At 35.8% G+C, this 17,415-nt stretch overlaps 1 protein-coding gene across 3 annotated transcripts in view; it reads left to right on the top strand.

The window, feature by feature from the left end:
- Window positions 1–17,415, top strand: part of slc4a5a (solute carrier family 4 member 5a) — a 55,181-nt gene that overhangs the window by 27,172 nt on the left and 10,594 nt on the right. For 2 of the 3 annotated variants that reach the window (XM_058070075.1, XM_058070074.1), the window contains exons 11-22: window positions 2,120–2,274; window positions 2,357–2,485; window positions 4,095–4,269; window positions 5,694–5,827; window positions 7,478–7,749; window positions 9,082–9,116; window positions 10,538–10,729; window positions 12,307–12,420; window positions 13,745–13,906; window positions 14,615–14,793; window positions 16,125–16,197; window positions 17,063–17,131. In XM_058070075.1, coding sequence (XP_057926058.1) covers window positions 2,120–2,274; window positions 2,357–2,485; window positions 4,095–4,269; window positions 5,694–5,827; window positions 7,478–7,749; window positions 9,082–9,116; window positions 10,538–10,729; window positions 12,307–12,420; window positions 13,745–13,906; window positions 14,615–14,793; window positions 16,125–16,197; window positions 17,063–17,131 — 1,689 coding nt within the window. Of the gene's footprint in view, window positions 1–2,119; window positions 2,275–2,356; window positions 2,486–4,094; window positions 4,270–5,693; window positions 5,828–7,477; window positions 7,750–9,054; window positions 9,117–10,537; window positions 10,730–12,306; window positions 12,421–13,744; window positions 13,907–14,614; window positions 14,794–16,124; window positions 16,198–17,062; window positions 17,132–17,415 lie in introns of all 3 variants that reach the window. The other variant, XM_058070073.1, reaches the window with a different exon arrangement.

Raw genomic sequence — 17,415 nt, 5'->3', positions numbered from 1 at the left:
ATTATAAATTATTATAAATTATGATAAATTAATTTCCATTTATTATTAAATTATTAAATAGACGTTTAACGTTAATTTTTATTTTTTGACACAAAATAAGATGGAAAAATAAACAAGCGAATCAAAAAAACAAATTAAACAAATTAACAAATTAATTTTGATTCATTATTAAATTATTAAATAAACATTTAATGTTAATTTTTATTTTTCGACACAAAATAAGATGGAAAAATAAATAAGCAAATCAAAAAACAAATGAAACAAATTAACAAATAAATTTTTATTTATTATTAAATAAAGGTTTAATGTTAATTTTTATTTTTTGACACAAAATAAGATGGGAAAAATAAATAAGCGAATCAAAAAACAAATTAACAAATACATTTTTCTTCATTATTAAATTATTAAATAAACGTTTAATGTTAATTTTTATTTTTCGACACAAAATAAGATGATCTGATATTTCGTTTTTATGCCAATATTGGCCGATACCAATAGTAGTATCGATATCAATATGATCTGATATTTTGTTTTTATGCCGATATTGGCCGATACCAATAGTAGTATCGATATCAATATGATCTGATATTTCGTTTTTATGCCGATATTGGACGATATCAATAGTAGTATCGATATCAATATGATCTGACGTTTCGTTTTTACGCCAATATTGGCCGATACCAATAGTAGTATCGATATCAATATGATCTGATATTTCGTTTATATGCCAATATTGGACGATACCAATAGTAGTATCGATATCAATATGATCTGATATTTCGTTTTTACGCCGATATTGGACGATACCAATAGTAGTATCGATATCAATATGATCTGATATTTCGTTTTTATGCCAATATTGGACGATACCAATAGTAGTATCGATATCAATATGATCTGATATTTCGTTTTTATGCCGATATTGGACGATACCAATAGTAGTATCGATATCAATATGATCTGATATTTCGTTTTTATGCCGATATTGGACGATACCAATAGTAGTATCGATATCAATATGATCTGATATTTCGTTTTTATGCCGATATTGGACGATACCAATAGTAGTATCGATATCAATATGATCTGATATTTCGTTTTTATGCCGATATTGGACGATACCAATAGTAGTATCGATATCAATATGATCTGATATTTCGTTTTTATGCCAATATTGGACGATACCAATAGTAGTATCGATATCAATATGATCTGATATTTCATTTTCATGCCAATATTGGACGATACCAATAGTAGTATCGATATCAATATGATCTGATATTTCATTTTTATGCCGATATTGGACGATACCAATAGTAGTATCGATATCAATATGATCTGATATTTCGTTTTAATGCCGATATTGGACGATACCAATAGTAGTATCGATATCAATATGATCTGATATTTCGTTTTTATGCCGATATTGGACGATACCAATAGTAGTATCGATATCAATATGATCTGATATTTCGTTTTTATGCCAATATTGGCCGATACCAATAGTAGTATCGATATCAATATGATCTGATATTTCGTTTTTATGCCAATATTGGCCGATACCAATAGTAGTATCGATATCAATATGATCTGAGATTTCGTTTTTATGCCGATATTGGCCGATACCAATAGTAGTATCGATATCAATATGATCTGATATTTTGTTTTTATGCCGATATTGGACGATACCAATAGTAGTATCGATATCAATATGATCTGATATTTTGTTTTTATGCCAATATTGGACGATACCAATAGTAGTATCGATATCAATATGATCTGATATTTTGTTTTTATGCCGATATTGGACGATACCAATAGTAGTATCGATATCAATATGATCTGATATTTCGTTTTTATGCCAATATTGGCCGATAACATCACCTGGATTCTACCACAGCAACTAAAGGCTTCAAAACCTTCAATGTGGTCTTCAATACATGCAATGAAATGACTGAAGCAGTGGAGCTCTTTGAGTATAAAATGTCATTTGAAATAAAATTGAGTCTTTGGCACCGCAGTTGCTGGTCCGATTTCCATTTCCGTTATATTTCGACAATCTGGTCAGAATAAACAGATTCCACTGCAATAAAACCTCACTATGTCTTTTCCATCCTAGCTCTTCAGCGATGTTGCCTACAAAGCCAGAGACCGCGAAGACCTCATTGCAGGCATAGATGAGTTTTTGGATGAGGTCATTGTGCTCCCACCAGGGGAGTGGGATCCAAAAATCCGTATTGAGCCGCCCAAGAAAGTTCCCTCGGCAGACAAAAGGTTGGAGTTATACTTAAGTGTTGAGTTCAACACATCTGTCAACGGGATGAGTTAACCGATGGAGATATTTTTTTTCTTTCAGAAAGTCCGTGTTCTCCTTAAATGAACTGGGGCAGATGAACGGTACAGCAGGTGGAGGAGGCGGTCTGGCTGAAGACGAGGAGATGCCAGCACAACATGAACTAGGAGAGGAGCTGGCCTTCACTGGACGGTGGGTTCCCGGCATAAACATCACTTTTATGGGCATGAATTGTTTTTTTTTTTTTGCCAGATAAATGACATTTATGTGGGTATAAATACAAACTCCCAGAAGTTCAGTTCAGTTTATTATCTGGCTGGCTGACACAGCTTTGCCACTAAAAGGCTTATTCATATTTTAGCAATATTTTGGGCAGAAAAATCAAATTATCAAACCTCTGATTGGCTGTAATATTGTTACAAATACAAAGGCAGCATTTTCTATGCCGCGTATCCTCACTGAGGACACTTCGGGCAAGAGGCCTTATTTTATTTTATTTTATTTTATTTTATTTTATTTTATTTTATTTTATTTTATTTTATTTTATTTTATTTTATTTTATTTTATTTTATTTTATTTTCATTCATTCATTTTCTACCGCTTTTTCCTCACAAGGGTCGCGGGGGTGCTGGAGCCTATCCCAGCTGTCTTCGGGGACGAGAGGCCGGGGTACACCCTGGACTGGTGGCCAGCCAATCACAGGGCACATATAGACAAACAACCATTCACACTCACATTCATACCTATGGACAATTTGGAGTCGCTAATTCACCTAGCATGTTTTTGGAATGTGGGAGGAAACCGGAGTACCCGGAGAAAACCCACGCATGCACGGGGAGAACATGCAAACTCCACACAGAGATGGCCGAGGGCGGGGCTTATTTTATTTTATTTTATTTTATTTTATTTTATTTTATTTTATTTTATTTTATTTTATTTTATTTTATTTTATTTTATTTTATTTTATTTTATTTTATTTTATTTTATTTTATTTTATTTTATTTTATTTTATTTTATTTTTCATTCATTCATTTTCTACCGCTTTTTCCTCACAAGGGTGCTGGAGCCTATCCCAGCTGTCTTCGGGGACGAGAGGCCGGGGTACACCCTGGACTGGTGGCCAGCCAATCACAGGGCACATATAGACAAACAACCATTCACACTCACATTCATACCTATGGACAATTTGGAGTCGCTAATTAACCTAGCATGTTTTGGAATGTGGGAGGAAACCGGAGTACCCGGAGAAAACCCACTACAACATGCAAACTCCACACAGACATGGCCGAGGGTGGAATTGAACCCTGGTCTCCTAGCTGTAAGGTCTGCGCGCTAACCACTAAACGTTTTAGGCACATTTAGGGCTTAAACCTGGATTATGCCTCCAGTGAACAATGGCAATTGAAGAGAAAAGGGAAAGGTTCTTGAGCTGAATCTAAAGTAATAGTTCCCACAGTTGCTTTTATTGCAAATGTTGATCCAAAATTGGAGAACAACGTTAATTCATTCATTCATTCATTTTCTACCGCTTATCCTCACGAGGGTCGCGGGGGTGCTGGAGCCTATCCCAGCTGTCTTCGGGCGAGAGGCGGGGTACACCCTGGACTGGTGGCCAGCCAATCACAGGGCACATATAGACAAACAACCATTCACACTCACATTCATACCTATGGACAATTTGGAGTGGCAATTTCGCAACATGTTAAACTTAAAAAGGGCGGAAATGGAAAGCTGGTTATGATATGCATTGAGTATTAAATATTTCCACATCCAAATCACCGTTTGTGTCTTCATGTTGTAGCTTCTGCGGTGGATTGTTCCTGGACATAAAACGCAAATTACCATGGATACCCAGCGATTTCTACGAGGGTTTCCACATTCAGTCCATCTCTGCTGTGCTCTTCATCTACTTGGGATGCATCACAAATGCCATCACCTTCGGAGGCCTGCTGGGTGATGCCACAGACAACTACCAGGTCTGACACTGTGCATGCATGTACTTATTTGCTAGGACTACGTTATGCTAGCCATAGCATTTCAGTATGTGGAATCAAACTATGGAATGGATTGAGTAAGGGAATCAAACAATGCACAACGATGAGCCAATTCAAGAAACAATACAAGCAGTTGATGTTTGCTAAATACAAGGATGAAGAGTCTTGAACCAGTCATGATGTGCTATATATATCACTATATTGACACTTACTATGGTACCCATTATGGCATTGGATGGTCATATCACCGAGTACTTCGGTACATGACTAAACTAAACTCAACTAAACTCAACTAAACTCAACTAAACTCAACTAAACTCAACTAAACTCAACTAAACTCAACTAAAATAAAATAAAATAAAATAAAATAAAATAAAATAAAATAAAATAAAATAAAATAAAATAAAATAAAATAAAATAAAATAAAATTTAATTTAATTTAATTTAATTTAATTTAATTTAATTTAATTTAATTTAATTTAATTTAATTTAATTCACCCCACCTCTCACCCAAAGACAGCTAGGATAGGCTCCAGCACCCCCGAGACCCTCGTGAGGAAAAAGCGGTGGAAAATGAATGAATGAATGAAACTAAAATTAAATTAAATTAAATTAAATTAAATTAAATTAAATTAAATTAAATTAAATTAAATTAAATTAAATTAAATTAAATTAAATTGAAATGAAATGAAATGAAATGAAATGAAATGAAATTTAATTTAATTTAATTTAATTTAATTTAATTTAATTTAATTCACCCCACCTCTCGCCTGAAGACAGCTAAGATAGGCTCCAGCACCCCCGCAACCCTCATGAGGAAAAAGCGGTAGAAAATGAATGAATGAATGAATGAATGAAAATAAAATTAAAGTGAATTGAATTAAATTAAATTAACCCCGCCTCTCGCCCGAAGACAGCTGGGATAGGCTCCAGCACCCCCTGCGACCCTTGTGAGGAAAAAGCGCTAGAAAATGAATGAATGAATAATGAAAATAAAATAGGAAAGCAGGAAGTGAACAAATGTAACAGTTACTGATTGTAAAAGTACCAGATGGAGGGGTAGGACTTAATAAGCTTTGCTTCTTCCTACTCCTTTTGGACATGTGGAACTGGGAACTGATTATGGGATGCATTGTAATCTGATGCATGTTCAAATGAAATAAAACCATTACCATTACCATTACCATTACCATTACATCTGTTAATAAAATGGCTGTAACTATTAGATTAGATGCAGCTCCAGAATCCTGCTCTTCTTCTCTTCTGGGAAGTTCTCTAGTAGCACTTGATCAGTCATGAATATGACTCGACCGATATGGATTTTCAAATATTATAGAATAAAATATTTAAATATATACTTTCGTTTCGCTACCACATCATCTGTCTGTCCTTCTCACCCTCGACAGGGTGTCATGGAGAGTTTCCTCGGTACAGCACTGGCCGGTTCTGTCTTCTGCCTTTTCGGAGGTCAGCCCCTCATCATCCTCAGCTCCACTGGACCCATCCTCATATTCGAAAAACTCCTGTTTGACTTCAGCAAGTAAGCCTCTTTAACATTTAATGTCACAGCAGTAGACCACGAGGGGAATACAAAGGAGCACTATGCCATACCTGTGAAAATATACTAATCCCTCCTTTATCACTGTTTATTGATTTCACACCCAACCATGATAAGTGAAGTCGGGGTATTTTTTTTTAAGCAAGTAAGCCTCTTTAACATTTAATGTCACAGCAGTCGACCATGAGGGGAATACAAAGGAGCATTATGCCATACCTGTGAAAATATACGAATCCCTCATTTATCACTGTTTATTGATTTTACACCCAACCATGATAAGTGAAGTCGGGGTATTTTTTTTTAAGCAAGTAAGCCTCTTTAACATTTAATGTCACAGCAGTAGACCATGAGGGGAATACAAAGGAGCACTATGCCATACTTGTGAAAATATACTAATCCCTCCTTTATCACTGTTTATTGATTTCACACCCAACCATGATAAGTGAAGTCGGGGTATTTTTTTTAAGCAAGTAAGCCTCTTTAACATTTAATGTCAAAGCAGTAGACCATGAGGGGAATACCGAGGAGCGCTATGCCATACCTGTGAAAATATACTAATCCCTCCTTTATCACTGTTTATTGATTTCACACCCAACCACGATAAGTGAAGTAGGAGTAGTTTTTTTTAAGCAAGTAAGCCTCTTTAACATTTAATGTCACAGTAGTTGACCATGAGGGGAATACAAAGGAGCACTATGCCATACTTGTGGAAATATAATAATCCCTCCTTTATCACTGTTTATTGATTTCACACCCAACCATGATAAGTGAAGTAGGAGTACTTTTTTTAAGCAAGTAAGCCTCATGAGGGGAATCCCGAAGAGCGCTACGCCATACCTGTCAACATTTACATTTCAAATATAGTAATCCCTCCTTTATCACTGTTTATTGATTTCACACCCAACCATGATAAGTGAAGTAGGATTTTTTTTTTTTTTGACTTTTTCAATTTATTTTTAAATTTCTAGATACAAATGGGACTCATGCTTATGTGTCTGGCTGTGAATATATTTTACTTCATTTCGGCATTTTTATGGGTTTATGGGTTATTAGTAGCAAAGAATATACCAGTGTATATTTTTGCATGAAATGCTTAATTCAGGGAAAAAATACATACAATTTATTTTTCACTAATAATAGGCTATTTGCACCACAGCATGAGTTATAATTAATATATATTTGAAAAACCATGATAAAGTGAAACCAATGTGGCGAGGCATTTCTGTATGGTAAATTTTCCAGAAAATAAAATAAATAAAACAATAAAATTATGAGAGTTTCATCATTACTTATCGCTTTTGTAAGGAAAGGAAATGTAAAAATCACAAATAATAGTTGAAAAGTTGGACAGGGGACACAATGACCGGACAGACGCTACAATATTGGGTGGGGAACTGGACCAGGAAATTTTATGGTCAGATTATTTTATGTCCACAGAGAACGGAATAAGTGGCTGACAATGTTGACTCATGGCCGACATAAACATAGAGACATTGCATTTTTTTTTTATGCAATCCCCGTCTCCAGAAAACAGTTCCAATTACGTTATCACGGTCGAGGTAATGAATTGATTAGTCTTTGAGCACTTGACGCATTCATTCACCATGCTTCCCTGATTTCTACCTCCCAAAGGAATAACAACATTGATTACATGGAGCTGCGCCTGTGGATCGGCATCCACTCATGCTTGCAGTGTTTCATCCTGGTGGCGAGCGACGCCAGTTACATCATCAAGTACATGACACGTTTTACCGAAGAGGGCTTCTCCAGCCTCATTTCCTTCATCTTCATCTCCGATGCCATCAAGAAGATGGTCGGCTCTTTCCAATACTACCCCATCAACACCAACTTCAAACCCGACTACATCACCTCGTACAAGTGCGAGTGCTTGGCGCCAGACCCGAGTAAGTTCATCCCTTGTCTCAGCATGATCGTGAAATTAGTACAAGTGAAGCTTGGAGATTGCTGTGGACATTTTTTTTTTCTCTTCCATTTATGATTATTTTATATTGATTCCATGACTTAAGACAATACTTAACAGTTTATACAGAATTTACTAACCGTCAAACGAGTACAGTATACAGTGGATCATCACACAGTCATGATTCAATATTCACAGCCATGCAAGTTTGATGATTTTTGGTTAAAAATAAAATAAAATAATCATCTTCAGACATAGGCTGAATTTTTCACATTTCATGCAGCCATTCAACATAAGTCGGTAATAATTATTCATTCACTCATTTTCTATTGCTTTTCTTCAAAAGGGTCGCAGGTGTGCTGGAGCCTATCCCAGCCGTCTTCGGGGTAGTGAGAGGCGGGGTACACGCTGGACTGGTGGCCAGCCAATCACAGGGCACATATAGACAAACAACCATTCACACTCACATTCATACCTATGGACAATTTGGAGTCAACAATTAACCTAGCATGTTTTTGGAATGTGGGAGGAAACCGGAGTACCCGGAGAAAACCCACGCATGCACGGGGAGAACATGCAAACTCCACACAGAGATGGCCGAGGGTGGAATTGAACCCTAGTCTCCCAGCTGTGAGGTCTGCGCGCTAAGCACTCGACCGCCGTGCAGCAACATTACTTATTATATTGATTACTCTAATACAGGGGTCTCAAACACGCGGCCCGCGCAAGTTTGATATGGATGCTGTATGGTATCATGTACCCAGAAAAAATTATCACGTTTGATTAATGTTCATGTTAAAGGTTAAATAACTGTTAATAGTTATCCTCCCTATCCGTGTGGAAGTGGTAAGTTTTTGACTATTTAAGTTGAAAGGAAATAACTTGAAGGCTACCGTTTAGGTCGCTAGCTCTCTAGTTTGCGAGTTAGCATGTGTCTCAAGACCCTGCAGTTGCGCAATATGTTATAAATAAAAAGAGCATAAATGTGACTATAGTCGTGTTTTGTCATGTCTACAGGGCTCTAATAATGCTTTGTTCATTTTAATCTGAAAAAAATAATTTCCATAGACAGTGACTTCTGTAACTGATTTGTCTCTTGTTTGTTTTTGTCATGCTAAAACAATCTGGCTGCCATCTCTTTCAAGTGAGTCAGCATTTTATTGATCCAGTAGAGTCCAGCAGAGTACATTCTGTTGGGTTCTCGTGATCATTTGGTTTTTCTTATTTTATTCCCTTCTGTTTCCCCGTCTCATGAACCCTCCTGGTCTCTACCTACCCCCTCCACCAGTGGCTGCAATGATCTTCAATGGTTTAGTTCTGATGCCAGATAACAGCTCTAGTGTCTCTGGGGTAAGTTCTTCTTTTCATTCCACTTTCCTATCACCGATTCAGTGTCTGAGTAACTTTCATCTATAATGGTTAGAATTGATAATGGGTTCAGACCCAATATCAGCACAAACCAAGACCAGGAAACGGATTGTCAGCGAGGCAGTCATGGAATATGCGTCAAACAGACAAAAGGCAAGGTTGAGAATATGGAGCTAAAACCCACAATAAATACTCAGGGCCCGAACCCTCTCAGTCAACGAGGCACTAAAATCCTCAAGACCACAAGAACCGCTTGACAGAATAGAAGAATTGATAGAATAAATAGACAGAAAACAAAAAATCAGGAGTTCCTCAAGGAGTAGAACTAAGATCAACTCTCTTTCCGACATCAACAACAAAACAAAACATTATCGACATACCTCAAAATACAACAACCATTACAATACAATACAATGAAATACAATGTAAACAAACAACCCAGATTAGGCACAACAAGTGAAGACTGGGACTGGAGCTGGTCATCGGTAAAACCTGGCTTTTTAATGCACAAGACTAGACACGCACAAACTAATAAACACGTCTAAAAACCTTGGTTTGAATGATTCCTACTATCAGGGAATCTGTAATGCAGTCTTACGGTATCTGTTTCTCTGGAGTAGCAAGAGAGTAAAGGTATTTTGGGTGATGTACCAGAAAAAAAATGTACACAGATGGCTTGGTTGACCATGTAGAAGAAGTAGTGGAACTGGAATTTACGTCAAATTTTCACAAACTAAAGAAGCCTACCTATCAAATCCAACTGTTGGTTCTCAAAGAAGTACAACATGCCAAACTGACCCTGTATACCTTGAGTACAATTTAGTTTTCTGGCCAGTACTCCAAGCCACAGATACAGGAAAGTAGAAACAACAGAACCAACCTGATACAGCACTATGTTGATCTTGATCCTGGAGATCCTGAATCCACATAGAGCAGTTGGTTTGAATGATTCCTACTATCAGGGAATCTGTAAGGCAGTCTTACGGTATCTGTTTCTCTGGAGTAGCAAGAGAGTAAAGGTATTTTGGGTGATGTACCAGAAAAAAACATCATAAGGTGGAAGGTATTTGGCTTTAGCTTTACTGAAAAATGACTTTCGGTCATGATGGTGGACGGGTCAGGAATTGAACAGGAAGGATCAGAAACTGGAGGAAGTTTGGATGAGGCATAACCGGGATTGCAGGTCTGGGATTTTAATTTAAGGGGAAATCAGGTAAGCAAAAAAGTACTGGTAGTAGACAGGTAACACCAGGGATGGACTATCCTAGACTCCTTTATTATGATCCGCCCCATCAACTCCACTTTCCCAACGCTCTGCACAGTGAATGACAATGTTACATCTCTGCTGACCAAAAAACGTTTCTTTGTCTTCTGCATTACCGAACTCACCCCCCCCCCCCCAGTTGAATGTGACAGTTCTGGACTGGAGCCAGCTGAGTAAGAAGGAGTGTTTGAAGTACGGGGGTTCTTTGGTGGGGAACGCCTGCAAGTACGTCCCGGATCTGGCGCTTATGTCCTTCATCCTCTTCTTCGGGACGTACTCCATGACTGTCACTCTCAAGAAGTTCAAGTTCAGCCGCTACTTCCCCACCAAGGTGACAATGTGACTTACTATTACTGTTATTATTATTATTATTATTATTATTATTATTATTATTATTATTATTATTATTATTATTATTATTATTATTATTATTATTATTATTATTATTATTATTATTATTATTATTATTATTATTATTATTATGCCTCTCAATCATAGGATGATTTGCTTTGGTGAGTACCGTATTTTCTGGAGTATAAGTCGCTCGGGAGTATAAGTCGCACAAGGTCAAAAATGCATAATTGGGTAGATAAGTCGCATTTTTTGCGGGTAATTTATTTTATGTCATTATGTCATTGTATGCTCATATCACCTCCTACTTCGGTACGTGACAAAAAATGAAGAAATAAATAAATAAAAATGTAACTATATTACCATATACGGTAAACCTCGGATATATCGGACTCGGATATATCGGAAATTCGCTCACAACGGACAGATAAAAAAGAACCGATTTTTCTGTAATGCATTTCCAATAAAAATTCATTGCATATATCTGATTTTTTATAACGGATTTCGCCTATTTCGGACAAAATCTCCAGTCCCGTTCCAATGCATTTCCATTAAATTTCCCTCGCATATATCGGATGGCGTAACAGGGCCTAGCTTAATTAACAATTTGTTATGCTCAGAGTCCAATAAAGTTAAATTCTCATTACCTTACGTCTCTTTTCATTGCCCAGTCCAGGTACATTGGAAACATAGTCAAGGAAGTGCCTTTTTATAACGGATAAAATCCCATTTACGCATATACCGGATATAAATCCGATATATGCGTAAAACGGACATTTTCCGGTATACGCATATAACGGATTTCGCTTATATCGGACAAAACCAGTGGGAACAATTGAATCCGATATATCCGAGGTTTACTGTATTCTACCATATCTTACTTATTGTGTGGAAATATGGGCTAATAACTATAAAAGTAATCTTCACTAGCTAAATGTACTGCAAAAAAAAGGTCAGTAAGGATAATTCATAATGCCGCCTACAGAGAACATACTAACTCCTTATTTCTAAAACTTGCTGATATAGTTCATCTTCAAACAGCTAAAAATAATGCATAAAGCTAAAAATAACCAATGACCTTTTCTAGTCATGGTTTTGTTTATTGTGCTTGTGTGACTGATGCACGATCGTGCCCGCTGTCCTGTGAAATGCAGCGTCTAATTTATGAAACAGGTTCAATATTGCAAGGTGCATACGACAACGTTTTGAGAGGGGTGTAATATTGGTGCATTTTATTTTTATGTCAACCATACATGCAGGATGCTTGATGCTGCTCTTGTGCTATTGTTGTGCACAAGTGTACCCGATGTTGTGGCCAGTCAATGCAGGTTACTGTTACCACTGTCTGTGTATTTCTAACTGAAAATGAACAGAAGCGAATACATAATGAGCATTTTAGAAAATGGGTGGATGGATAGTTTGGATATGATTGTTTATGTTTTCAAGTACCTCCATTGACAGACTGCTTTTCAATACTTGCACAATTTTGTTTACTTTTGTGCAGAAATATATGTTGACTCTTCTGTTGTTGTTTTTTTTTTTTGCTTTTTATTCCAGCTGAGGAAACTCATCAGTGACTTCTCGATCTTCATGTCAATCATGACGTTTGTGGGCCTTGACATGCTGATGGGTCTCAAAACCCCCAAGTTAATTGTTCCAACAGAATTCAAGGTACGGTCTGTATTTTCTTCTTTCTAACATTTTGTGCATGCTAACACTTTGTGTATGCTAACTTTTTGTGCATGCTAACACCTTGTGTATTCTATTTGTGCATGCTAACATTTTGTGTATGCTAACACTTTGTGTATGCTAACTTTTTGTGCATGCTAACACTTTGTGTATGCTAACATTTTGTGCATGCTAACACTTTGTGTATTCTATTTGTGCATGCTAACATTTTATGCATGCTAACACTTTGTATATGCTAACTTTTTGTGCATGCTAACAGTTTATGCATACAAACATTTTGTGTATGCTAACACTTTGTGTATGCTAACTTTTTGCGCATGGTATCACTTTGTGTATGCTACCATTTTGTGCATACTAACACTTTGCGTATGCTAACTTTTTGTGCATGTTAACACTTTGTCTATGCTAACTTCTTGTGCATGCTAACACGTTGGGTACTCTATTTGTGCATGCTAACATTTTGTGCATGCTAACATTTTGTGTATGCTAACTTTTTGTGCATGCTAACAGTTTATGCATCCTAACATTTTATGTATGCTAACATTTTGTGCATGCTAACACTTTGTGTATTCTATTTGTGCATGCTAACACTTTGTGTATTCTATTTGTGCATGCTAACATTTTATGCGTGCTAACACTTTGTGCATGCTAACTTTTTGTGCATGCTAAGTTTATGCATGCAAACATTTTGTGTATGCTAACATTTTGTGCATGCTAACACTTTGTGTATTCTATTTGTGCATGCTAACACTTTGTGTATTCTATTTGTGCATGCTAACATTTTATGCGTGCTAACACTTTGTGCATGCTGACTTTTTGTGCATGCTAAGTTTATGCATGCTAACATTTTGTGTATGCTAACATTTTGTGCATGCTAACACTTTGTGTATTCTATTTGTGCATGCTAACACTTTGTGTATGCTAACTTTTTGTGCATGCTAACAGTTTATGCATGCTAACACTTTGTGTGCAGCAGTTTTCATACAACTCTGAAAGAAGAAATAGGGGGGTGCATATCAGTAAGATAAATGATCATAACACACAAATACAGATTGAATTGCTCCTTGGGAACCATTCATTGTGTTAATCCGAATCCATCATGAGAATGTGCAAATCAAACACAAGACACAGATAAAAGGGCAATTTCAGTACGTGAATAATTGACAAAAGACCATCATAACTGTCAAAAAGCTTATCGTACTTCCACTTCCTGTTTGGACAAAGCAAATACAAGACTGAGGATGTAATGACACGAACATACGTATGATTCATTGCGGAACTAAAGTGTTTTCTTATCTCTGACTAGCCTACTCGGTCGGATCGTGGCTGGCTTGTGATGCCGTTTGGAAAGAACCCCTGGTGGGTTCACGTGGGCAGTTTTGTCCCTGCCCTCCTGGTCACCATCCTCATCTTCATGGATCAGCAGATCAGCGCTGTCATTGTCAACCGCAAAGAAAACAAACTCAAGGTACGGGTGGATGTCTGCTAGAATGCTTTGCTTCCTAATTAAGATCAAGGTTGAATCCCAAATAATAATAAAAATAAAAATAGGCAAATGATGCAATTCATAACAAATATTTCCCATCATAAAATAAAGTGCATACATTTCAATATTGTATAGGCGAAATAAAACGCACATATTTTTACTTAGTGTGACATTTATTCCAAAACAACAAACTCTAATAAATAACTAGCACTGTAGTGACATAAACCTTGCCATGCACCATTTCAAGCTTTAAAAAACACTAGCTGCAACATCGACGCAAGGTAGTTTTATAAAGTTTCTATTTTTCTACAACAATGCCTTGCTTATGAAAACCAAATGGCAGATTTAATGTCATATTGGTGCATATTTCTCGTGACTGCCGCAATCATCTGGCAATTTTCTCCTTCACACAGTTGTCTGCAGGGACGTGACTAGGATGAAAGAAAGGGGGGGGGGGGGGGGCGGTTATTCTGCGGATAAAATTCAACATGGCCTAAGCTTAACTGCTTACTGTGGCTTTGGTGTTCCAAGGCTTGGTGGTTCCTGGTTTGCTCCTGAACAACCCAAACAATTTCTTTACAGTAATTATTATTATTATTATTATTGCATAATCTCCAACACACCAAACCATAACCCATAGAGCTGTGATGTGAAATACTGAGGGCCCTTTTTTTCTTTCTGTCCCTTCAGAAAGGTTGTGGCTACCATTTGGATCTATTCTGGGTGGGCGTCTTGATGGCCGCTTGCTCCTTCTTGGGTCTGCCCTGGTATGTTGCTGCCACCGTCATCTCCATTGCCCACATCGATTCTCTAAAAATGGAGAGTGAATCCAGCGCTCCAGGAGAGCAGCCGCAATTCCTCGGGGTCAGGTTAGGCAAAAGCATTTCAATTTCAGCACAGCAAGAGTCTTGAACCAGTCATGATGTGCTATATATATCACTATATTGACACTTACAATGGTACCCATTATGGCATTGGATGCTCATATCACCTCCTACTTCGATACGTAATTTAATTTAATTTAATTTAATTTAATTTAATTTAATTTAATTTAATTTAATTTAATTTAATTTAATTTAATTTAATTTAATAATTTAAATGAATATAATAATTTAAATTAAATTAAATTATTAAATTATATTTAATAATTTAAATTAATATAATAATTTAAATTAAATTAAATTATTAAATTATATTTAATAATTTAAATTAATATAATAATTTAAATTAAATTAAATTATTTAATTTAATTTAATTTAATTTAATTTAATTTAAATTATTAAATATAATTTACTAATTTAATTTAATTTAATTTAATTTAATTTAATAATTTAAATTAATATAATAATTTAAATTAAATTAAATGAAATTAGTAAATTATATTTAATAATTTAAATTAATATAATAATTTAAATTAAATTTAATTATTTAATTATTTAAGTTATTAAATTAAATTAAATTAAATTAAATTAAATTAAATTAAATTAAATTAAATTAAATTAAATTAAATTAAATTAAATTAAATTAAATTAAATTAAATTAAATTAAATTAAATTAAATTAAATTAAATTAAATTAAATGGAAAGCAGGAAGTGAACAAATGTAACAGTTACTGATTGTTGGTGCAGATTAAGTGTAAGAGTACCTCCATTTTTATAGGCTCGATAGTATTACAGTGGAACCCGTTTAAGTTAACTCTCGTTGACCGATTAATCGAGTCTCGGTCCAAAGTCAAGCACTTTTATCAACATAAAATCTGAAACCAAAATTTCTATTCTTTATGTACGCATGAGTCAGCGAAACTACAGTATTCATTGATCATCAAATAACTCCGAAAAACTGCAGTCTTCATCGAGTACCAGTGAGTCAGTGAAAGTCGATTCTTTGGTGAGAACCCGTGAGTCAGTGACTGTGGAGTCAAAAATCATTGTGCAAGCAGTGGATGTACATATTGAGTTACATCGGCAACCGCTTATGTTGACATGACTCAGCCAATCAGAAGGATGTCGATTTAAACAGTTTTCACTGTACTATATAGTATTTGAACAACTGATATCTCTGGGAATATTCAGCTACTGTAAACCTGTGAGGGTGTCACTATTATTATTATTATTATTATTCCAGTCGGAGTGAAATAATTAGTAAAGATTATAAGAAAAGTATTTGCTCTCATTTATATAATGTATGTTTACCATTACAGAGAACAGCGAGTCACGGGCATCCTAGTGTTTGCTCTCACCGGGGTTTCCATCTTCCTTGCTCCAGTGCTGAAGGTATGAAGAATAATAATAATAATCAATAAAAAAATGCTATACCCTACACTTTTTCAGTACTTTGGTTCCGGTTTTCCACACCAAAATATCTGATAAAACATTCCACTGTACTCAAATATCTTCATTTTTATTTTTCTATACACAAAATAAGTAAATAAAAAAATTAATAAATTAAGAATAAAGACAATAAATCAATCAATCAGTAATAAATAAGTAAAATAATAATAAAACAGCAAATAAGAAAAACGTAAGAAACCACATACAGTTGGTAGAGAAATTATTTTTTTCAGATTCAAATGTACAGTATTAACAGTTATTTAACCTTAACATGAACATTAATGAAACTTAATATTTTTACCCAATTAGCAAGTTAGCATCGCACTCAGTTCCATCTGGGAGCAGCGTCGTAACTTTAACAACATGTTTGATGAGACGCTTTATCTTGACCGTTTTATTCCAAATAATTTCCTGCATTTATTTGTACCCATAAGCGTCATAAGCCTTTAGCTTCATTGCTAATCCAAAGCAAAACAGAGCGGGGTATTAGGGTAGGGTAAAACAGTATGGGCGGGGGCAAAAATCATGTTAATTGTTGTCCGGTGTGCACACAGCTTTTAAGCTGTCATTTCAACATTAAACTTTGGTATCAAGGTGCGGGGCCTCAAAGTAGCATCTCGCGGACCACATTTGGCCCGCGGGCCGCAAGTTTGAGACCCCTGCTTTAGACCATAATCGGAATTTACCGTTGGATTACGTGAAGATGACAAGAAATAAAACAATAAAACGGTGAACGTTGTGTGTATCTTGTTTACGTTCCCACGATCCAATCTTGTCACATGATTTCTGAACTTTCTCTTGTTTGTAGTTCATCCCCATGCCTGTACTGTATGGCGTCTTCCTCTACATGGGGGTGGCTTCCCTTGGCGGAATCCAGGTACGCTTAGAGGAATAAATTGGCTGCCCTTCAGTCTTATTACGTTTGTTGAGTGACAGCGAGAGAAATGATTTGGAGCTGCCAGACAAAGCAGAGAGCAGGCAGGCTGTCGGATTACTGACAGCTTGGAAATTATTTGAATTATGGATGTACGCACGATGTTGTATATACTGTATTTATACCGACAACATTACTATTTTTGTAACAATATGCTATTGTACAGTCTAATATTTTCTCCTGCTTTTATATTAGTAGTTCTCAACATTTTTTTCCAATTACTGGAA

This window comes from Doryrhamphus excisus, chromosome 4 (genome assembly GCF_030265055.1).
Source record: "Doryrhamphus excisus isolate RoL2022-K1 chromosome 4, RoL_Dexc_1.0, whole genome shotgun sequence".
NCBI classification, from domain to species: Eukaryota; Metazoa; Chordata; class Actinopteri; order Syngnathiformes; family Syngnathidae; genus Doryrhamphus; species Doryrhamphus excisus.
This window is presented reverse-complemented; position numbering and strand designations above follow the sequence as displayed.